General features: G+C 43.1%; 1 protein-coding gene across 2 annotated transcripts in view; it reads right to left on the bottom strand.

Moving 5' to 3' along the window:
* VSNL1 (visinin like 1) overlaps positions 1-18,468 on the bottom strand; it is a 51,492-nt gene that overhangs the window by 541 nt on the left and 32,483 nt on the right. The window contains exon 2 of one of the 2 annotated variants that reach the window (XM_059834574.1): positions 611-826. The exons of the other annotated variant lie outside the window; for it this stretch is intronic. Within the exon in view, the coding sequence (XP_059690557.1) occupies positions 611-826 (216 nt within the window). The remainder of the gene's footprint in view (positions 1-610; positions 827-18,468) is intronic. 2 annotated transcript variants of the gene reach the window in all.

Here is an 18,468-nt window from a genome sequence, read left to right as displayed (position 1 = left end):
CACATAAATTCCGAATAATCAGTTTTAGAACTCATCACCTTTTAATAGCTTTCTATGTGTACATGTGAGCAAAATCTGGTATTAACTACTGTGGTGAGTAGCCGGCAGATGATGAGGGCAGTAAACTTTATCCTTCCTCTTATATGCTGTGGTCATCTTAAAGCCCATCTGTGAGACCTCACTTAAAATAGTGTGTCGTTATCCCTCTAAATTTTTGTAATCATCTAAAGTTAATCTCCAGTGAAGTTTCAGCTACTTGAGCTACAAACCAGTAATTTCATGGGTGTCAAGTGATTTTCAGATGGATGTTGTAAATCCTTTGCTGTGCTGTTCTTATGGTTAATCTGTTCCTTAGAAATAAAATTACCTCTTGATATTTAAAAGCTTATATGCACATATGTGCTCTCTGCAATTCTTAGAGATTACAGCTATTGAAATGTTAGTGTGCTTGCATCAGTTAGGTATGAGAGTAGGATGAATGTATGTAATGTACTTTTTTAATGATACAGTACAGCCTCTTGTGTGCTTAAAATCTAAAGCATATGTGAACAAGTAAACAAATTTTATTAATGTTCAGACATGTTATTTTTAAGTGTCGTATTGATCTCACCTCTATAATTTCCAGCATTTCCACTCTTGTAATTTTACCGTCACCATCCAGGTCGTACATGTTGAAGGCCCAGTTCAGCTTTTGCTCGAAACTGCCTCGTGAGGTGATGGACAATGCACAAATGAACTCTCTGAAGTCAATGGTCCCATCTCCGTTCTTATCAAAGGTTCGGAAGGCATGCTGAGCAAACTTTGAAGCATCTCCATATGGGAAGAACTGCAAAAGAAAATAATAAATAGAACTGTGGGCAACGCAAGGGAGCAAGCTACGTACCTGGTGGGCTTTGTGTGAAACCAAAGATATGTAATGTAAGCTTCCCGAACAGTTCTAGTGTAAAGATTATTAAAAACTTACTTTGACAAAAATTTTAGGTTACTGCAAACTATATTACAAATATATTTAACGCTAATTTAAAGCTAAATTAATTAGATGAACCTTAAAATGAAGTTGGGTGCAAATGGGAGAGTGTACATAATATTCTCTGACTATGAAATACAGCAACCAAGGTGCAGTTTAACAGTATTTTTTCTGCCTGGGAGTAACCAGCCCTTGCCATGTTGCAACCAAGTAGATGTGGGGGCTTGTTGTTATATAACTTCATTTATTTTTAAAAAAAATCCACACAGCGTAAAAAAACAGGAACATATGTTATCTTCCAACCAACATAACACAAGTACATAAGATGAGAATTGAGATTCAGTTAAACAATACAGGACAATGCTTTTCATGTTCAATATCCATGCTCAGTGAACACTGCAACTGACTGTAGCCTAACAAAGTGTTTTAAATGACCATAACATGTAAGTTTTCAGCTGATATTTTTTCCCTCAAGAAATGTATGATTTAAGACATTTGAGACAGTGGTGGTTCTTTCTGTGGCCCAGACTCAAGAAAACATACCTCTTAAGAAAGGGAGTTTTAACCCAGTGCTGAAGTCCCATTGCAGTGAAGGGACTGTACACAAATGATTGTTTCTATATTCCCTACCCAATTCCATGGAGCTTTTCGTGCTCCTAAAATAGAAATGTGCTTTACTCCCAATCTGAGAGCCATCTCCTTTTGTGCTTTTTAAAATTCCAAATCTTAGTAAGTATTGCATTTAATAATGTTAAGTTTGAAGGAAAGACTTCGGTGGTAGCCGAGGAAGTGGGTCTGCATTTTACAATTTTCCATTTCCCTGTCCAGAGCTTTCACTGCAGGCTGACGCTTGCTGTGGTCAGCTATGAAAGCTCTTGAACAATATACTCAAATTTCTTGGGGGTACGTAGGGATCTCACAGCATATACCGAAATGGGCGCTACTAATTGTCTGACTAAACACAGATGTGGAACATGGCAAGCCTTTGTTGCTTTTCCTTTGAGGAGGCCAAATGACCGTTTGGATACTGTGCCTTGCCCTAAAAATGCAAAACTTGGTGCGCAGCCAGCTGCTTGTACTATGTGGCCGTGCGGGTCATGTCAGGAGCCATTGCTACCTTGCCAAAGGGGTTCTAACTGCAAAGTTTCCTTTAAACTTACTGTTTTCTCTGATATCAACTTTTCAGACAAAATTCTGGATAACCTTTGTGTTGCTGAAAAGCTATGATACTATCGCTTCTCTGGCTACGTGGCATTATAGTCATGGTAAAATCTTCCTCTTCCCCTCAAAAGAGAGAGCACAGTCAAATTTTGCCCACCTCCATCCGTTCAGAATATTGCCCTGTTGTGAATTACCCCCAAAGTGATGCAAATTGCTGAATTATCCCACAAGAGGTATCAAATATGTCCATCTCACTTCCCAAGTATCTTTTTGGGGAGATATTTGAACATGGTGTGGAGGTATTGGGAGAGAGAGAGGGACACTGTACCCATTCCAGTGGTATTTTGTCCAGGTTAACATTGCTGTTAAAGTTGCGATTTTTTAATCTGACAAAGTATGAGTCAGCATCCAGCTGCTGCTTCTACGCCCCTTCTCCAATAGCTGAAAGAGGCATTTAGTATTGTCTCCTCCTGAAAATGTAACTTATGTACCTGTATTCAACCCAGCCCCTGTTTCTGTTTTGATAATCCAAAGTGATGGAGCTGTAAATACCTCAAGGTACTGTTGCAGCTCTTTTCTTTACTTTCTGATTTTTGACCTTTAAAAATTTTTGGACTCTGGTATGGTAAGCGTGATTGGGCTTGTAAACACACATAAAGGTATATGATACAATTCAGGACTGCAGTGACTGCAGCTACCAGACCTTGCTGAATTGCTCTTCTAGTGCAAACCTCCACCTTCTGTCAAAGCAAATCGAGCTCCCTCTGCGGGAAGGCTCTTTGTGCTTACAACCCTACATTTGGCTGTGAAAGAACAAAATTATGTGAATGTTATCCAAAACCAGAACATTGTTTGCAGGTTATGGGAAATCCTGCTCATGCTTTCTTTTCTTCATGATCTATCTTTTCCCCAACTTCTGTATCAGCTGCAGATGGTAACGCAGGTGACAATTTTACACGTGTGTGTGTATAGATACACGTACACTTCTGCAGATCACTGGTGGGAAGTTAAGAAGTGGCTCTTGTGCCCTGTAGCTCCACCGGGACTCCACTGCTCCCCCCCTTCTATTCTTGGGAGCTTGCTGGCTATTCAAAGATGAAAAGACAATCAGAATAATCTCTTGCTTTTTAAATCTGTGCTGATCACTGTCCTGTGACATATAGGTTATGAAACAAAATACTTCAACATTTCACAGTCTTCCAAGTGTTTCAGTTAAGAGCTGACTATTGCTGAGGATGCTGCCCGATTGGTATTTCTGTGACTCTGTCTGTGTCTGTGCCTCTGTAACAGAAAGGCAAGCAGCTAGAGGGAAATGGGATCGTCCTTCTCACTGTCCAGAGAAACAAAACACATTCAGGTGCTATTCTCCTTTGATCCAGACTGGGAAATGGTACAAATGTACTGGTGGGACCAAAGAACTAAAATGCAATGAAGAAGCTCACCTACAAAAAATGGCTAAGAAGTGGTAGGCACACAGAAATACTCAAGAGCCCAAGAACGAAGCTGGGGATTAGGAGGGGTCAATGGCTGGAGATGCCGAAGACCATTTCTAAATTATTCTTGAGGAAACACGAACATCATTCAGTCTCCCATCAGAGAACCATAAGCAAGCTGTGCCTACCTCTTGTGCCAGTCATACCATTAACCTCACGTAGCAGGGAGAAAAGCATTCTTCTATTTTTTTCATCACAGACAAGACAACATTTTCTCTTCTGAGGTGAGAAAGGCGGTGGCAATGCTCAGAGCTAAGCCTTGGCTTTTACAGCCTAGTAAGGTGAACAAATTGAATTAATGCCTTTTTTTTTTCTTTCTTTTTCTCTCTGTTTGCCTCCCTCTAAGGAGCAAATGCAGTAAAAGGTCCTTTAGGGACTGAAAGCACTCTTCTCCAGTCTGTACCTGCTGATTTCTATTATTTTTAGCTCAGAATGACTAAAAAACATTGTCAAAACTTGTTTAAAAACTTACTTGAAGACTTCCATTGGCCTGTTTTGAAATGCTTCATAAATAAGAAATGGAGTAAAAGAAAACCAAAACAATTACAGAGCAAAAGAAGCCAGCTCTGGTAAAACATTATTTGACTATTAAAATACAGTGAGGCCTTAGCAAGGTGTAAAGGCACAGATTGTTAACTACTTTAAGAGTAGTCTGAGCCAAGTGGCACTGGGAGAGAGGGATCACCAGAAGACAAACGCCCATTTTTGGCAGGGGGGATATGAGAAGGGTGGTTTAGTCTGCCTCATGTGGCACTCCGGCGTGAGCTCAGTGAATGCCTCAGAAACAGGTAAAGAAACACAACGGGGATTTTCAGAGGGTGCAGCCCCTGGGCAGGTCAGTGCGTTCTTCAGCCTCCTCTGCAAACCCTTGTCCAGGTGATCAATCTACATGTGAAAGCAACCAGTTCCCTTCTGCTGCAATGGGACTATTGAAAAGTGTGCACTCTACACACCAACATTGTCTCCTGCTTTACCCTTTTCATCCAAAAATCAAGACAAACGATACTTGCCTGGGCTTTTTACAGCAGTCAGTTCCGTGGGTGACCAAACACTGGTCATTCCTTTGTTTCTGCTTTGCATCTGCTGCCTGGCCTGTGGTTTTTGCGACCGGTTAGGTCAACACGCTGGTGTGTGAAGAAAGTGTTATCTCTACAGACAACTACCAATTAGGAAAGGAAAAAGGAAGATAAAAAAAAAAATCCCTCTTATTCTCCTTCTTAATTTTGGAGGAGAAGAATGTCTTGCAGGTTCTTAGCTCCCAGAGTGTTTCCAGATGCTTTTCCCATATCTGGGGGGGAGTTCACAGGGTCCCGGAATAAGAATATCTAGCGAATAGCATCAACAAATTGTACATAACTTCAGTCTTAGGGAAACTGATCAAATATCTAGAAATATTTATCTGCTCAGCTGCAGATGGTTCTAGCATCTTTGAAGAGATGCTGTTCACAGACAGCTCTGTGACCAACTCTATTCAGATCATCTTTGGGAGGGAGTTACTGAAAAAGCATAAGGCATATGCTAAAGCATATGGCTAAAGCTTTAACATATGGCTAAAACACAAAGAAAAAATAAAACCAAAACCAATACACTTCCTCAAATTCCTGTGATGTGGGGTTGCAAAAAAGAAGGGTCTTTCCTTCATTGGTAGGGTGGGGTGGAGAGACTCTACAGATGGCCTGAGAGGTGCTTTGTTTTTCATGCAATGTTTTATCATGTTTGAGATGCATTTCTATTAAGAGGGAAATTCTGCTATAAAATGCAGAAACCCAGAATTAGAGATGCGTACCGAAAGCTGAACATGCTGCCTACACATGCCCAGGTGACGACTCGGTCACTGGTTAAGGTCACAGCTTCCAGCACTGAGGTGGGAGCTGGAGTGCAGAACGGGAGGTGGGAGAGAAGGAGGTGATGCAGGGCTTCTGTATCCCAGGCTTGGCAAAGATGGAAAAAGCAGTTGCCGATTCCCCCAGGAGCTGAGACACGCCATCTGGGGCTCAGCACTGCCACGCTCTGCCCAAGGCTGAAGTGGCGAAGAGGGACGAGGGAGGCACAGCCAGCGCAAGGAGCAGCACGAGCATCATTGGGGGCCGGCATGTGGAAACGGTCCTAGAAGTTGGCTCCCGTGGGAAAAGCCATGTATAATTGATGCTGTTACATGTTAGGAAGGAGTTACTTACCCTATTTATCTACCTTGTTAGGGTATTCTTTCCTCCCTGTAATAAGTTTGCTAGGCACCCAGTTCACCTTTGTAAGTGGGCAACATGAGCACTTTGAGAATCAGAAAGTGTGGCTGCTGGTAGAAGCTCAGACCGGTATTTTTTGTAGCAAATCTTAAATTTGAGCCCAGATGCTGATAGCTGCTGCTGAAGCCCCATCTTACAGATCCTTGGAAGTGAGCAGTCCTTTGAAGTGTATTTGCTCAGCAGCTCTAGTAGCTGTTACCCACAATCTTTTCTGTAGAGGGACCGAGTTCAGACCTGAGGTTTTATCCCCAGCTTTGTATGTCATGAATCAGATATGGTCTCCCACCCTGCAGGGCCGCAGCGTTAAATGTGTTTGAAACTACAGCACATGAATGCTGTGGATATTTTCACCATGAGATAAAGCTGCAGCAGTATGTTGGTCACTGAGGGGGATGCCTGTGATGACTGGGGTGTAGGTTGCTGCTCACTAGTTTTTCAAGAGGACAAAGCTCTGGGCTCCTGACAACAGTACAAATGCAGGAGCCAAGGAGATAAGAAAAAAAAGTCCTTTTTAATTCTCTTGTTTAGAAAAAATAATCGTAACCTACTGTAACATATAGTACTCTTGCACTTCATGTGTTAAGGTGTGAGAAGAGGAAGAGATGTACAGGCTGGGACCATCAGGACCCGTGGGGAGGTTGTGCCGCTCTGGCACCAGGCTGACCTGAGGGGCTGCAGCCTGTGCCTGCCAGCACCTCTTTCTACAAAACTGAAAACTAATAACCACAGCAGCGCAAAAAGACACGGCCACGACATTTGTCCTTCTGGAAGAGGTTTGACTGCCCTGGGAATACACAGCTCAAGGGCAGGTCAGGACAGATACACCTTTAAAATAGATAAAGACACATTTTCAAGACTTCCTGAGGATGTGTGGATTAAGAATGGATAAGGCACAATGTGCCCCTCTTATTCATGTTAGGTCTCACCCTTATTCTCCGGAGTAATGCCAGGGAAATGAACGCGAACGGCTGTGAGAGGCTGGCAGAGAGCACCCCGCCAAGGGTGGCGGGGGGCGGCGGGGAGGGGACCAGGGACAGGGCAAGGCCAAGCAGGACGGGGCTGTGAGCCGGAGCGCCTGTGGGTGTGAGAGCCACAGCGTGGCCCTGGGTCGGTGCCGTGCCTCGCTCTTTGGTCAATGGAGAGAGGCTTCTCCCGAGAGCCACCTGGAGCGGCCAAATTAGGTGTCAGAGACTTCTCGCTTGACTGGCTGTCGGGGGAGCAAAGGGATCATTAAGCTTAAATTATGGGGTTTATTGCAAAGTCTTCACGGTCCTAAGGAGGGAGAGTTCCAGTCCTTGTAATTCTCAGACTAGGCCTCTTCCCAGCTATCTTCTACATACTTTTGTCTGAACAAGTGTTTTCAGTGCTTGCCTACAAAACAGGCTGTCCAAAATCACAGCAGTGGGATGATGCAATGTCCTTTCCCTGCTGAAAGGTCTCAGCTTGGACGTGGGAACCCCACACTCACTTCCCTCCCCTACCTGAGACAAGCCGAACAGGAGACAGCGTCGGCTGCAGCATAGTATGGATCAGGGAACGACGAGTTCCCAAACTGGGAACAGCTTGTGTGAACTAATATTAAAGGGACCAGAAACAGAGCAAACTTTTTTTTTTTAACAAATTAGTGGTTGAGGAACTCCTTTAGGAGAGAGAAGGTTTGAATTCTAGCATTTCCCCCACTAAATATATTAAAAAACCTACTTTAACTCGGATAATTTTCACAATTCTCCTTTCCTCTCATCTGCATCCTAACCACTACGATACTAAGCACAATGTATATTATTAGCAGTATGGGCCAATGCAAATGATCCAATTACTTCAGGGGGTTTTGAATTGGGCCTACGATCATGCTAAAACTGAAAGCATTTCCATACCGCTTTCTAGTTCTGTCAAAGGTTTTTCCCTGAGTTACTATTCATTGGGTGAGATTTTTAATGAACTGAAACACATCCAAATGTTGTTATTCAAGTCCAGACCCCCACGGACCTTTATGCAACCAAGGCAAAACCCACAAAGGGACACAGGCAAGGAAGGGTACTGAGCAATCGTCTTCATAGCCAGGTCTCTCACCACTTTAAGGTCTCCAGATATTTTGGCTGTGGATTTCCAAGGGCTTTCCTCACACAACTCTTCTGTCTAGACTTTGGAGATCCTGTTCCCAGAGGCAATTACCCACACCTTACTGTGCTGAAGTCCTTCCGTGGCTCCTATCCCCAAATGCCCTTTAAATGAAAAGCATTTAGATGCATTTCGATAACCACTAAGGATTTGAGTCTCAGCTCTCCGAGGCAGAAGTTTACTGCAGAGACATAATGGGCAATGAATGAGCACCCAAGAATTTGGCTTCACAGAAGCAGAGTTAATTTCAGCAGCTATGCATGCTTCCATTAACAATTTAATCAAACGTTGAGGCATTTGGATCCCGGAGATACAGATGTTCCTGTCCTGTTCCCAGCTCTCAGCCACAGAGTAGCAGCACATCAGCACAGAAAGGCACATCATGTGCCTTCGAAAGGTGTGGGGCCATCTTGTTCATATGCATTGAAAATAAAGTGAGGATTACAATGATAATTTCATTATTGAAATGCCAGGGGGTGGAATTGGACCATGTCTCTACACTGTGCTAGAGATGGGATGCTATAACAGATCCAGACACGATGTTCAGATGTGTGGTATGGATGGGACCCTCTTCTCAGCCTTCTCCTTATCCCCTATTCCTCCCCACTCTACATTATCACCCCATTATGCAGAGAAATCCTAGGAGAGATCTAAAAGCTCTCGCAATAGCTCACCCCCAGCTACAGCACTGATGCCACTGATCTCCACATGAGCTGAAGCACTTGCTGCATTAATGAGGCTGATGGGGATCCTGGGTCTCACTCCACCACGGTACAGCCAGAGGAAAATGGGCAGGTTGGTTGACTCTGTGGGTTAATGATGCATGTAAAAACTGCCTGGAATAGCAGCAGGGTTTTGTGGAAAACTTTTCAAAGCTGAGAACCTTGCCCAACCACGTCATGTGTATATTAGCAGGCCAGTTAGCTTAAAAATTTCTTTTGCTCAGCTATTTTTGCTTTGCAGATGAAGCTGGAAAGAACAAGCGTAGTCCTAACAAACTCTGTTCATGGTTAGTGAATTGTATTTCCTCTGTCTTCCAAAATGCAAACAAATGAATAAAAATGGTACTACTGTGTCAGAGTTTGTACCTTTTGAAATCCAAGCTCAATGTATTACTCTTAGGCACTCTTAATGTAACCCAACAAACAGCAAGATTATCAAAGCAGACGATGATATTTAGACTGTCCATCTATAGGACTGCAGCTTCTGCTGACGGAATATGCAATGAAGCAACTGCATCGATGTATTATTTTTTTCTCTTGCATGTTAATATAGCTACACTGCTTCAGAAGTCAGATTCATTTGGTGTTCCTCCTACAGCTGCTCTTACTAGGAGCAAAACATTATCAGTTTTCCTTTTTCTCCCTCTTCTCCCAACCAGTCTTTGAAGGGTTATTATCACCTTCCAGCTTGTCATACATGTACCAAAGCACTTCACACCCAAAGCATATGAGTCCCTGCTTGGTATCTGGGAGAAAGGCCATTTCTGGCTCAACTTTAGCCTTTTTATTCTGTTTTACACAAACAAAAGGTCCACTGGGCTGACCCACTGGAAAAATGCAGGATCGGACCATGCAATAGCACAACCCAGTACTGCAGGTCTGCGTGGGGTTTACCAGCCAGATTCCTTCAGAGCAATCAAGTTGTCTTGAGTCAGCCAAAAAAATGAGTCTGATTATGTTTTGTGGAGTATCAGGAAAGAGATTACCCTATAGGATTACAACGGATTGATACACAAGATACAGACATTTCAACACTGGCAAAATTCATTGCTGCAAAGCAGAAGCCAGCACAGTATTTTCTGCAGCAAGGTGAATAATAAAAAGACATCAGGGATAAAGCATCAGTTGCAGAGCAGGAATGATACAGAAACATGAGGAAAAAACCTTATACACTGTCCCAGAGCTAATCTTCACAGTAAAAGCCCTCCAGCCTTTTGCCCCCATAGATGTGGAGTCTGGTATAACTGCACTCTTAAGCACACCTGCAGTGGAAGGTAGAAATGCCCCACCCAGGAAAACTGCCTCCAGCCACCTCGCTTCAGCTTGCCAGAGGGTCCCAAGGCAGTGGGCAGCATCCACAGCCGTGGGTCTACAGATTTCAGCAGCCGCTGAGCTACGGGGCTGAGCCTCTGGAAAGGTAATCTCGAGGACCACCAAAGAGGAGAGTCTAAATGACTATTTAAATCCAGGTCTCAGTTCTCCATGTGTAAATTCGTGAGATGTTCCCACCTCAGAGGCGTGCTGTGAGGATAAACACAACAAAGGATTGCAACTATTTCAGATACTGCTACAGTGGGAGTCATACAACTAGTAAGAACTGGGGAGAACTCCCAAACCTCATGGATGTTTACTGCTTATGTCTCTGCTCAGTAGCTTTAATGCTGTGAACATGTATGCATATAGACACATGGGGAGGCTTATGAGCAGCTGTTAGCTCTTCACATAAAGAAGAAATATTTACAAGAGCCAAGAAATCTAATTTCTCCCCTTCATCCGGAAAATTCCTAACTTGTAGAGGCTGAAGTGGGATCAGAGAAGAGTCTCTGTCTTTCCCAGACCTCCAAGGACAGTGACTAGCTCTTACCTTATTAAGGACTAAGTCACCCTGTCTTGCAGATGTTTTTAGCCACTGCAGAAATGCTCATTTGAAGCATATGGAGAAGAAATGTATGAGAATTTAGGAGCTGACCTTGAATTATCAATACCAGTTCCTTGCAATTGTGTGAGACACGGGTTAAGTTAAGAGACCAGAGAACAAGCACACACCACAGTCCATGATAAAGCAAGACCCACAGTGAAAAACCAAAGGCTACAGTCAGCATATGCCAAGAGGTTGGAGGAAGATGGATGGGGAAAAAGAAGCCACTCTGCTTCTTCTCAAACGTCCATCTGGCAGGGTCTACCTCTAAAAAAATCTTTCAACCTGAAAAGTTAATCTCTATATTCACATTTGTGGGGAATTAGTCATTAACTAGCAGGAAATGAATCGATTTTCAATCTCAGCTTTTCTCTGATTAGATTTGGACAATAAGAAACTTAATTGAGCTGTGGTAGTGCTATAGGTCAATACACTAGCAGATCAGTTATTACTCAGTTCTAACAAAAAAAAAATCTTCAGAGAGAATTGTCATCAAAACAATTAGTATTGTTAGTGCATAACACCATGACTACCGCTGATTAAATGTTGTTTCTCTTTGATCTTCCTTAACTGCGCAGCAGCACTGCAACACTTTATTTATTTTAAGTTTGGCACAGTCTTCCACTACCCCAAGGTCAGCGACAGCACAGGGCTATGACAATGTCAGGATCCTGCTGTGCTGTAGCTATGCCCCAGCCTAATTACAACATCCTTTTTCTTGACACCATGTTATCTCTTTAGGAATCTGGGAACATACCAGATGGAGAATAGACTGATCTGGGACATTTCTTTTCTTTTTTTTTTCTCCTTTTTTTTCCTCCCCAGTAAAGATCATCTGACTCCTTTTTATTTCTGAAAAAGGCTTTATTTTCCCAGTGAGTTTTGGCTCCAAAGGTTCAGAGTATTAACTTGAATGCTGTGCCTGCTGTGTTGTGAAGTCCTTAGTGCAAATTTCCCAAAAGAACAGGACTATAGAAGCATCAGTAAGTGCTACTTCTAGCCAAAAAGCGATTTAAAACACAAGTCACTAAAGTCTGAGACAACCATCTTATGAATATACAGATGGAACCGCAGAAAAAATTCTCATGCCTGAAATATCTGACTGTCTCATATACTTATGTAATATGTCCTAAAATTCTTATACATACGGAGTTGTTATAGCCCAGTACTGCAGAAAGGAAACTGCAGAAAGAGAAGGAAAATGGCTGTAGCTGGGAGTATCACAGAACTGAGGATTTGAACCTCAAGAAGTCAGTGAGTGCTAACCTACAAAATCCCTTTTCTTGATATTGAGTGCAAAATCTGCTAATTCAGGAGTTACCAACAAATAGCTTTAACTTCTGGGAAGAACTATCAATTCTCTTACAAGCACAGCTCACTCCAGTGAGCTGGGAATTGGTGGACTCAGATATCTTTTCCAATTCATAAAACCTCTGGCTGTAGAGCAGTCCATAAACCTTTACTTCCAAGGAAGGAAACTACAATCTAAAGTCCAGAAAAACCAAAGGAGTGGAAAAAGAGGAAAGTTGTATGGTATCATGAGCACCTTGAGAGAACTTGGTCTGTTGAGAAAAGCATTGAGTATTCAAGGAGAGAAAATGGGAAGGGCTGACTGCTCCCAACATCGGTGTGCCCTGCTGCTTGTTGCCACCACAGGCTAGAAAAGGGAACCCCAGCCTGCACCTCCAGGCAGCTTGGTCCCAATAGGAACACATGTAACAGAGTAAGTAACCAGACTATAACCACACTCTCTAGGTCAGTCAGTGTGCAGTGGTGTGCACTTCATCCCTCTGTGCCCAACCAACCCCAGGCAATGGACTAGGAGTGGTTATTTTTTGTGTTGTAACCAAAATGTTTAACAACACCTAAGCGCTAGGGAGAGTTAATGACACAGAGTACTTGGGAACCCACATAGGTAAATCCTGACATGTCTTTGCTTGGAGACCACACAACATCTGCCCCTAAACTCCTGTGGTCTTGGCACACAAACAGATATCTGATCGGAGCTGTTAATAGGAGAATAATGTTTCCATGCAGGACAAAAGGGGGAAGAGCAAACTGAATGGAAAGGACCCCAAAGTTAGAGGTGAGAGGCAGGAAGGATGGTAGCAATAGCAGCAATAGTTAGCATAACAGTCAAGTGGGCAATGACTTGGTATCATCCTTTTTTCCCTGTTGTCCCTAGGCATATCCTATTGACTTTTATTTTCAGTACTGAGTTTGAAAGCAATCCAACAACTCACAGAGGAACGGTACTAAAATGAAGTTTCTAATCATGTGAAACTGGAATACCAGCATTCTGGTGCAAAGGATCATGCATGTATATCTATATATATCTATAGACATGTATCAAATCCATATAGATATGGATTTGACAGATGGACCACTCGGTGGATAAGGAATTGGCTGGATGGTCGCACTCAAAGAGTTGCGGTCAGTGGCTCGATGTCCAAGTGGAGACCAGTAATGAGTGGCGTTCCTCAGGGATTGGTATTGGGACCAAAGCTGTTTAACATCTTTGTCGGCAACATGGACAGTGGGATCAAGGGCACCTTCAGCAAGTTTGCCAACGACACCAAGCTGTGTGGTGTGGTTGACACGCTGGAGGGAAGGGATGCCATCCAGAGGGCCCTTGACAGGCTTGAGAGGTGGGCCCATGCGAACCTCATGAAGTTCAACAAGGCCAAGTGCAAGGTCCTGCATGTGGGTCAGGGCAATCCCAAGCACAAATACAGGCTGGGCGGAGAATGGTTTGAGAGCAGCCCTGAGGAGAAGGACTTGGGGGTGTTGGTTGACAAGAATCTCAGCATGAGGCAGCAGTGCACGCTTGCAGCCCAGAAAGCCAGCCAAATCCCGGGCTGCATCAAAAGAAGTGTGACCTCGAGGGAGATGATTCTCCCCCTCTACTCTGCTCTTGTAAGACCCTACCCGGAGTACTGTGTTCAGCTCTGGACCGCCCAACATAACAAGGACATGGACTTGTTGGAGCGAGTCCAGAGGAGGGCCACGAAGATGGGCTGGAGCACGTCTCCTATGTAGACAGGCTGAGAGAGTTGGTGTTGTTCAGTCTGGAGAAGAGAAGGCTCCAGGGAGACCTTACAGCAGCCTTCCAGTACCTGAAGGGGGCCTGCAAGAAAGCTGAAGAGGGACTGTTTGCTGATGACACAAAACTGGGAGGAGTGGCGGACGCACCGGAAGGCTGCGCTGCCACTCAGCGTGACCTGGACAGGCTGGAGAGTTGGGCAGAGAGGAACCTTATTAAATTCAACAAAGGCAAGTGTAGGGTACTGCACCTGGGGAGGAATAACCCCATGCATCAGTACAGGTTAGGGGCTGACCTGCTGGAGAGCAGCTCTGTGGAAAGGGACTTGGGGGCGCTGGGGGACAACAGGATGACCATGAGCCAGCAATGTGCCCTTGGGGCCAAGAAGGCCAATGGCATCCTGGGGTGCATCAAGAAAAGTGTGGCAAGCAAGTCGAGGGAGGTTATCCTTCCCCTCTACTCTGCCCTGGTGAGGACACATCTGGAGTACTGGGTCCAGTTCTGGGCTCCCCGGTTCAAAAAGGACAGGGAACTGCTGGAGAGGGTACAGCAAAGGGCTACGAAGATGATGAGGGGACTGGAACATCTTTCTTATGAGGAAAGGCTGAGGGACTTGGGTCTTTTTAGTCTGGAGAAGAGAAGACTGAGGGGGGATCTTATCAATGCTTATAAATACTTAAGGGGTGGGTGCCAGGAGGATGGGGCCAGTCTTTTTTCAGTGGTGCCCAGTGACAGGACAAGAGGTAATGGGCACAAACTTGATCACAGGAAGGTCCATCTAAACATGAGGAGGAACTTCTTTACTTTGAGAGTGGCAGAGCCCTGGAACAAGCTGCCCAGAGAGGTTGTGGAGTCTCCTTCTCTGGAGATATTCAAAACTCACTTGGACGCATTCCTGTGCAATCTGCTCTAGGTGAACCTGCTCTGGTGGGGGAGGGGTTGGACTAGATGATCTCCAGAGGTCCCTTCCAACCCCTTCCAATCATTCTGTGATTCTGTGATTCTGTGACTTTTTACAAGGGCATGTAGTGATAGGTCAAGGGGTAATGGCTTTAAGCTGAAAGAGGGTAGATTTAGATTAGCTATAAGGAAGAAATTCTTCACCGTGAGGGTGGTGAGGCACTGGAACAGGTTGCCCAGAGAAGTTGTGGATGCCACAGCCCTGGAATTTTTCAAGGCCAGGTTGGACGGGGCTTTGAGCAACCTGATCTAGCGGAAGATGTCCCTGCCGATGGCAGGAGGGTTGGAACTAGATGATCTTTAAGGTCCCTTCCAACCCAACCCATTCTATGATTCTATTCTATGATACATAGATATATATCAAGGGAGTGGACTAAATCAGTTCTTGCTTAGAAAAAATGTCTTGGAGGACAACACCCTTGAGCTCACTGACATTTAAAAACATGTGAAGTGTTATGCACATTTGTAGTTCCCCCTGAATAACAGTATTATTATTGCTGTTATTGATAGTCACAATATCTAGGAATCTTGGTTGAGCAGCATTTGGATAAAACCTAAAGCTCAATATAGAAGAAAAAGAGGAAAGAGGAAAGGTCAGTGCAAGGAGCCTGCAAGACTGTGCTTTGTGACTTGAATCCAATGGATTTTCCCAAGGGTGGGAAAAGAGAAGGGAATGACACAACCCATTGTGTCACCTTCTGGGAATTAAGAAGATGTATGGGCAGGTCTAGAATAACCCACAGGTATTTAAACAACAACAGCTCTTGGGTACACTGTCTCCTTGTCTATTAGCTCCACAGATCAACTCCCCTAAGGGGAAAGGATCTTGAACGAAGACTTTCAAAGGATGAATGGAAGGATGTAAAGGAGCATTACATTCTTGTTCCCTGTCTAAAATGGTGCAAGAAGGGAAAATCCTCTTCATATAGAAGTTATTTTTTTCCATCAGTGATGTTCTTTGCCATCTGTAGAAAGAGACGTAGAAGAACTCCCTGTGGGCCATATGGATCACTGCTTTCACATAGAGATGCCATTTCCCTGGATATGCTTGCTAGTACTGACTGTGCTCATGGGCCAATGCAGACAAAATGTGGATATTGATATTAGTGTTACTCAGTACTAGATGGTTCCCAAAGGTGTCTCCTTTTTAGGCAATTGGCCAGCTAAAGAAGACAGTACCATCCCATAGAGTAAAGCTTCTCCCCAGTTTCATCCAATCCACTCTTGTGGGGATGCAGTCTTCTATGAGATTGACTAAAGTGAACCAGATGTTTGGAGGGGGAAAATTACCCACAGATTCTGTTTTCTCAGTACTGTAACTTTGTATTATCTCCTTCCAGTGGGTCTCTGTGGTTTTGTCCACTCTTCCAGGTATCAGACATGATCATAAGGTCTCATTTTAGAGAAATCCTTAAATGTATTAGTATAAACTGGAACATGCTGCTTATTGATTTAAAGCATTGCAAGCGAGAGGCAGGGTTGCCTTCTCTCCTGCATTTGCCTGCTGATGTAACTTAAATCCTTCAGCACACGGTACCTTTAAATTTCAGCTCCTTTTTCCCATGAGAACACCACCGCTGAAGCAAAAAGCTGCAATGGGTAGAGCAGCCTCTTCTGTTACAGATAAATCAACCAGCTAAGAGCTTGCCTGTCACTTGGTTCCTTTAAGATCTTATAATTATTCATATACTTAATCTATAAATGATTTAACACCAGAATGCAATAAGACCATACAAAGGGATAGTATAAAATAAATTCCAAAATCTGCAGAGAATGAGTTACCTTTAATTAAAAATTATCTTTATCTAAAAAGGTGAACAAAACAAAACTATACTAACAAAAAAGATGCATCAATATGCATGCTTAAAAGAAAGCTACTATCCAGGCCCATTCTTCCAACACCAGGATCTCTCATTACATGCACTATTTGACACCATTATAACGACTGAAGTTTCAATATCATAATTAGAAGTCAGCTGAAAAGAAGACACAATAAAAAGCACTTAAGCAATATACTTCTCTAATGTTGACTCCTTGCTGCTTTATTTATCGCAAAAGCTTAGCGTAGCTACACATTTTCCTTTGGATTAAGTTACCCTCTGTGCACCAGACCAACTGAAGGTACCTGTACCACTTTAGTTGCGCATAAAATTCTGAGCATGATAAATGTAAAACCAATGTCCTCACTGTAGTGGTGAATGCAATTTCCTTTCAAAACCAGATCTATTTGAATTCTTCCCCTCAGCTACAAAAAAATCTCTAAAAACCTGAAAGCCCAACTAAGTCCACTTGCAAGGAGCAAAAAACAAGGTCTATTTATAGACACGGCAAAGCATAACTAGAGGGATGTATCAAAATCAATGTTTCCCATTAATAAACATTACCTCAAAAATACGCTCAAAAATGTAGACTGATGCAATTTGAACCGCCCAGCAGTATAATTATGGTAACTAGCTCACACTGGGGAACAACTATGGCTTTTCCACACTGACTAATGAACATGAGTAATAGATTTAACTTTTTTCTCCCAAGTATTCTGGTAAGCATGTTAAATAAATCAGGTTGTAGGCTTTCATGAATACACAACAACAGCTACTCGGTCCTTAGCAAGCATGCAACAATACAATAGCAATAATAATGGCAAAAAAAGAGCTCAGTATTGGGGTGAGAATTCAAAGGAGGATTAGTCATACATACCTTTGGATAAGTTAGCTCTCTTATCTTATGAGACCAGCAGATCGCATCATCTGTAATATTCTTGTACCCCAGATTCCATAAAGATGAATAAAAAGCCCTATAGACATTAATGGTTGAACAAGAAACTATGTAATCATGACCAAACTATTATGCTACCAACCACTTTCCAGAAGGATGCTGGTTTATGCTTGCCAAGAGGGATCCTCCCAGGAACACTGTTCTTGGTGATGCCAGTTCCCAAAATGTCCTTTTAAAGTTTACAGCTGGGAGATAACAGCCCAGTTCCTGACATCCCCAAGTTCCTTATATCTCCTTTATGAGTTGACTGCATATAATGCTCTCTAGAGGCAAGTTATTTCTAGAGGAACAGTAATGACATATACTTCGCACTTATTTGATAGACTCATATTTCATACCAGATGTAATTAAAGATGAAAAATAATGAGCTAATTCTAGCAAGTTGTTAAATTCTTAAGTGAAAAAACGTCAAAACCAAAGTTACAAGAAGATGAGAATAACACAAGAAAGCATTCTGTCTGTTGGTTGCTATTATCACGGAAGTAACAGGTAGGCATCTTCTCCAGCATGGGGCCTTTTCTGAATTTGTTCTCCTATTGCATTCCTTTCTCAACACACTCCCGGCTTAAAGGGTCTTCTTGATGGTCAAAGGATTTTCAAGCCTCTAAGCACTTCATAAATCATCTGGGAGAGGCATTCAATGAACAACCACTCTCTTAATGCAGCTGTCTCTAGAATGCAACTAGTTTCACAGAGACTCCATGTGGCATCTTATTTAAAAATATATGACAGATTTGGCATTTCGTCTGTTTTAGAGCTCATGCTCTCACAAAAATAGGGCAAACCCCCCCCCTTCTCATAGCATGAGATCTTTCTTTATGGAGAGGTGGCAGCATCTTCATAACTAAGGTTACAATCAGATTTCCTTGTAAAGAAGTCTCAAAATTCTTTGCATCTTTCCTCAGTGACAGCCAAATACCTAAGGGTGATAATACTGCCCAGGCAAAGACCTTCAACAAAGCAGCCAGGGAATTCAGTCTCTGAGGATGTAACAAATACTTACTGAACAAGAAACACAGGAGAATTGTATATAGTACCTGTTAAACAATAGGAGAGAAGAAACTTGAA

This window comes from Gavia stellata, chromosome 2, assembly GCF_030936135.1.
Source record: "Gavia stellata isolate bGavSte3 chromosome 2, bGavSte3.hap2, whole genome shotgun sequence".
Lineage (NCBI taxonomy): Eukaryota > Metazoa > Chordata > Aves > Gaviiformes > Gaviidae > Gavia > Gavia stellata.
This window is presented reverse-complemented; position numbering and strand designations above follow the sequence as displayed.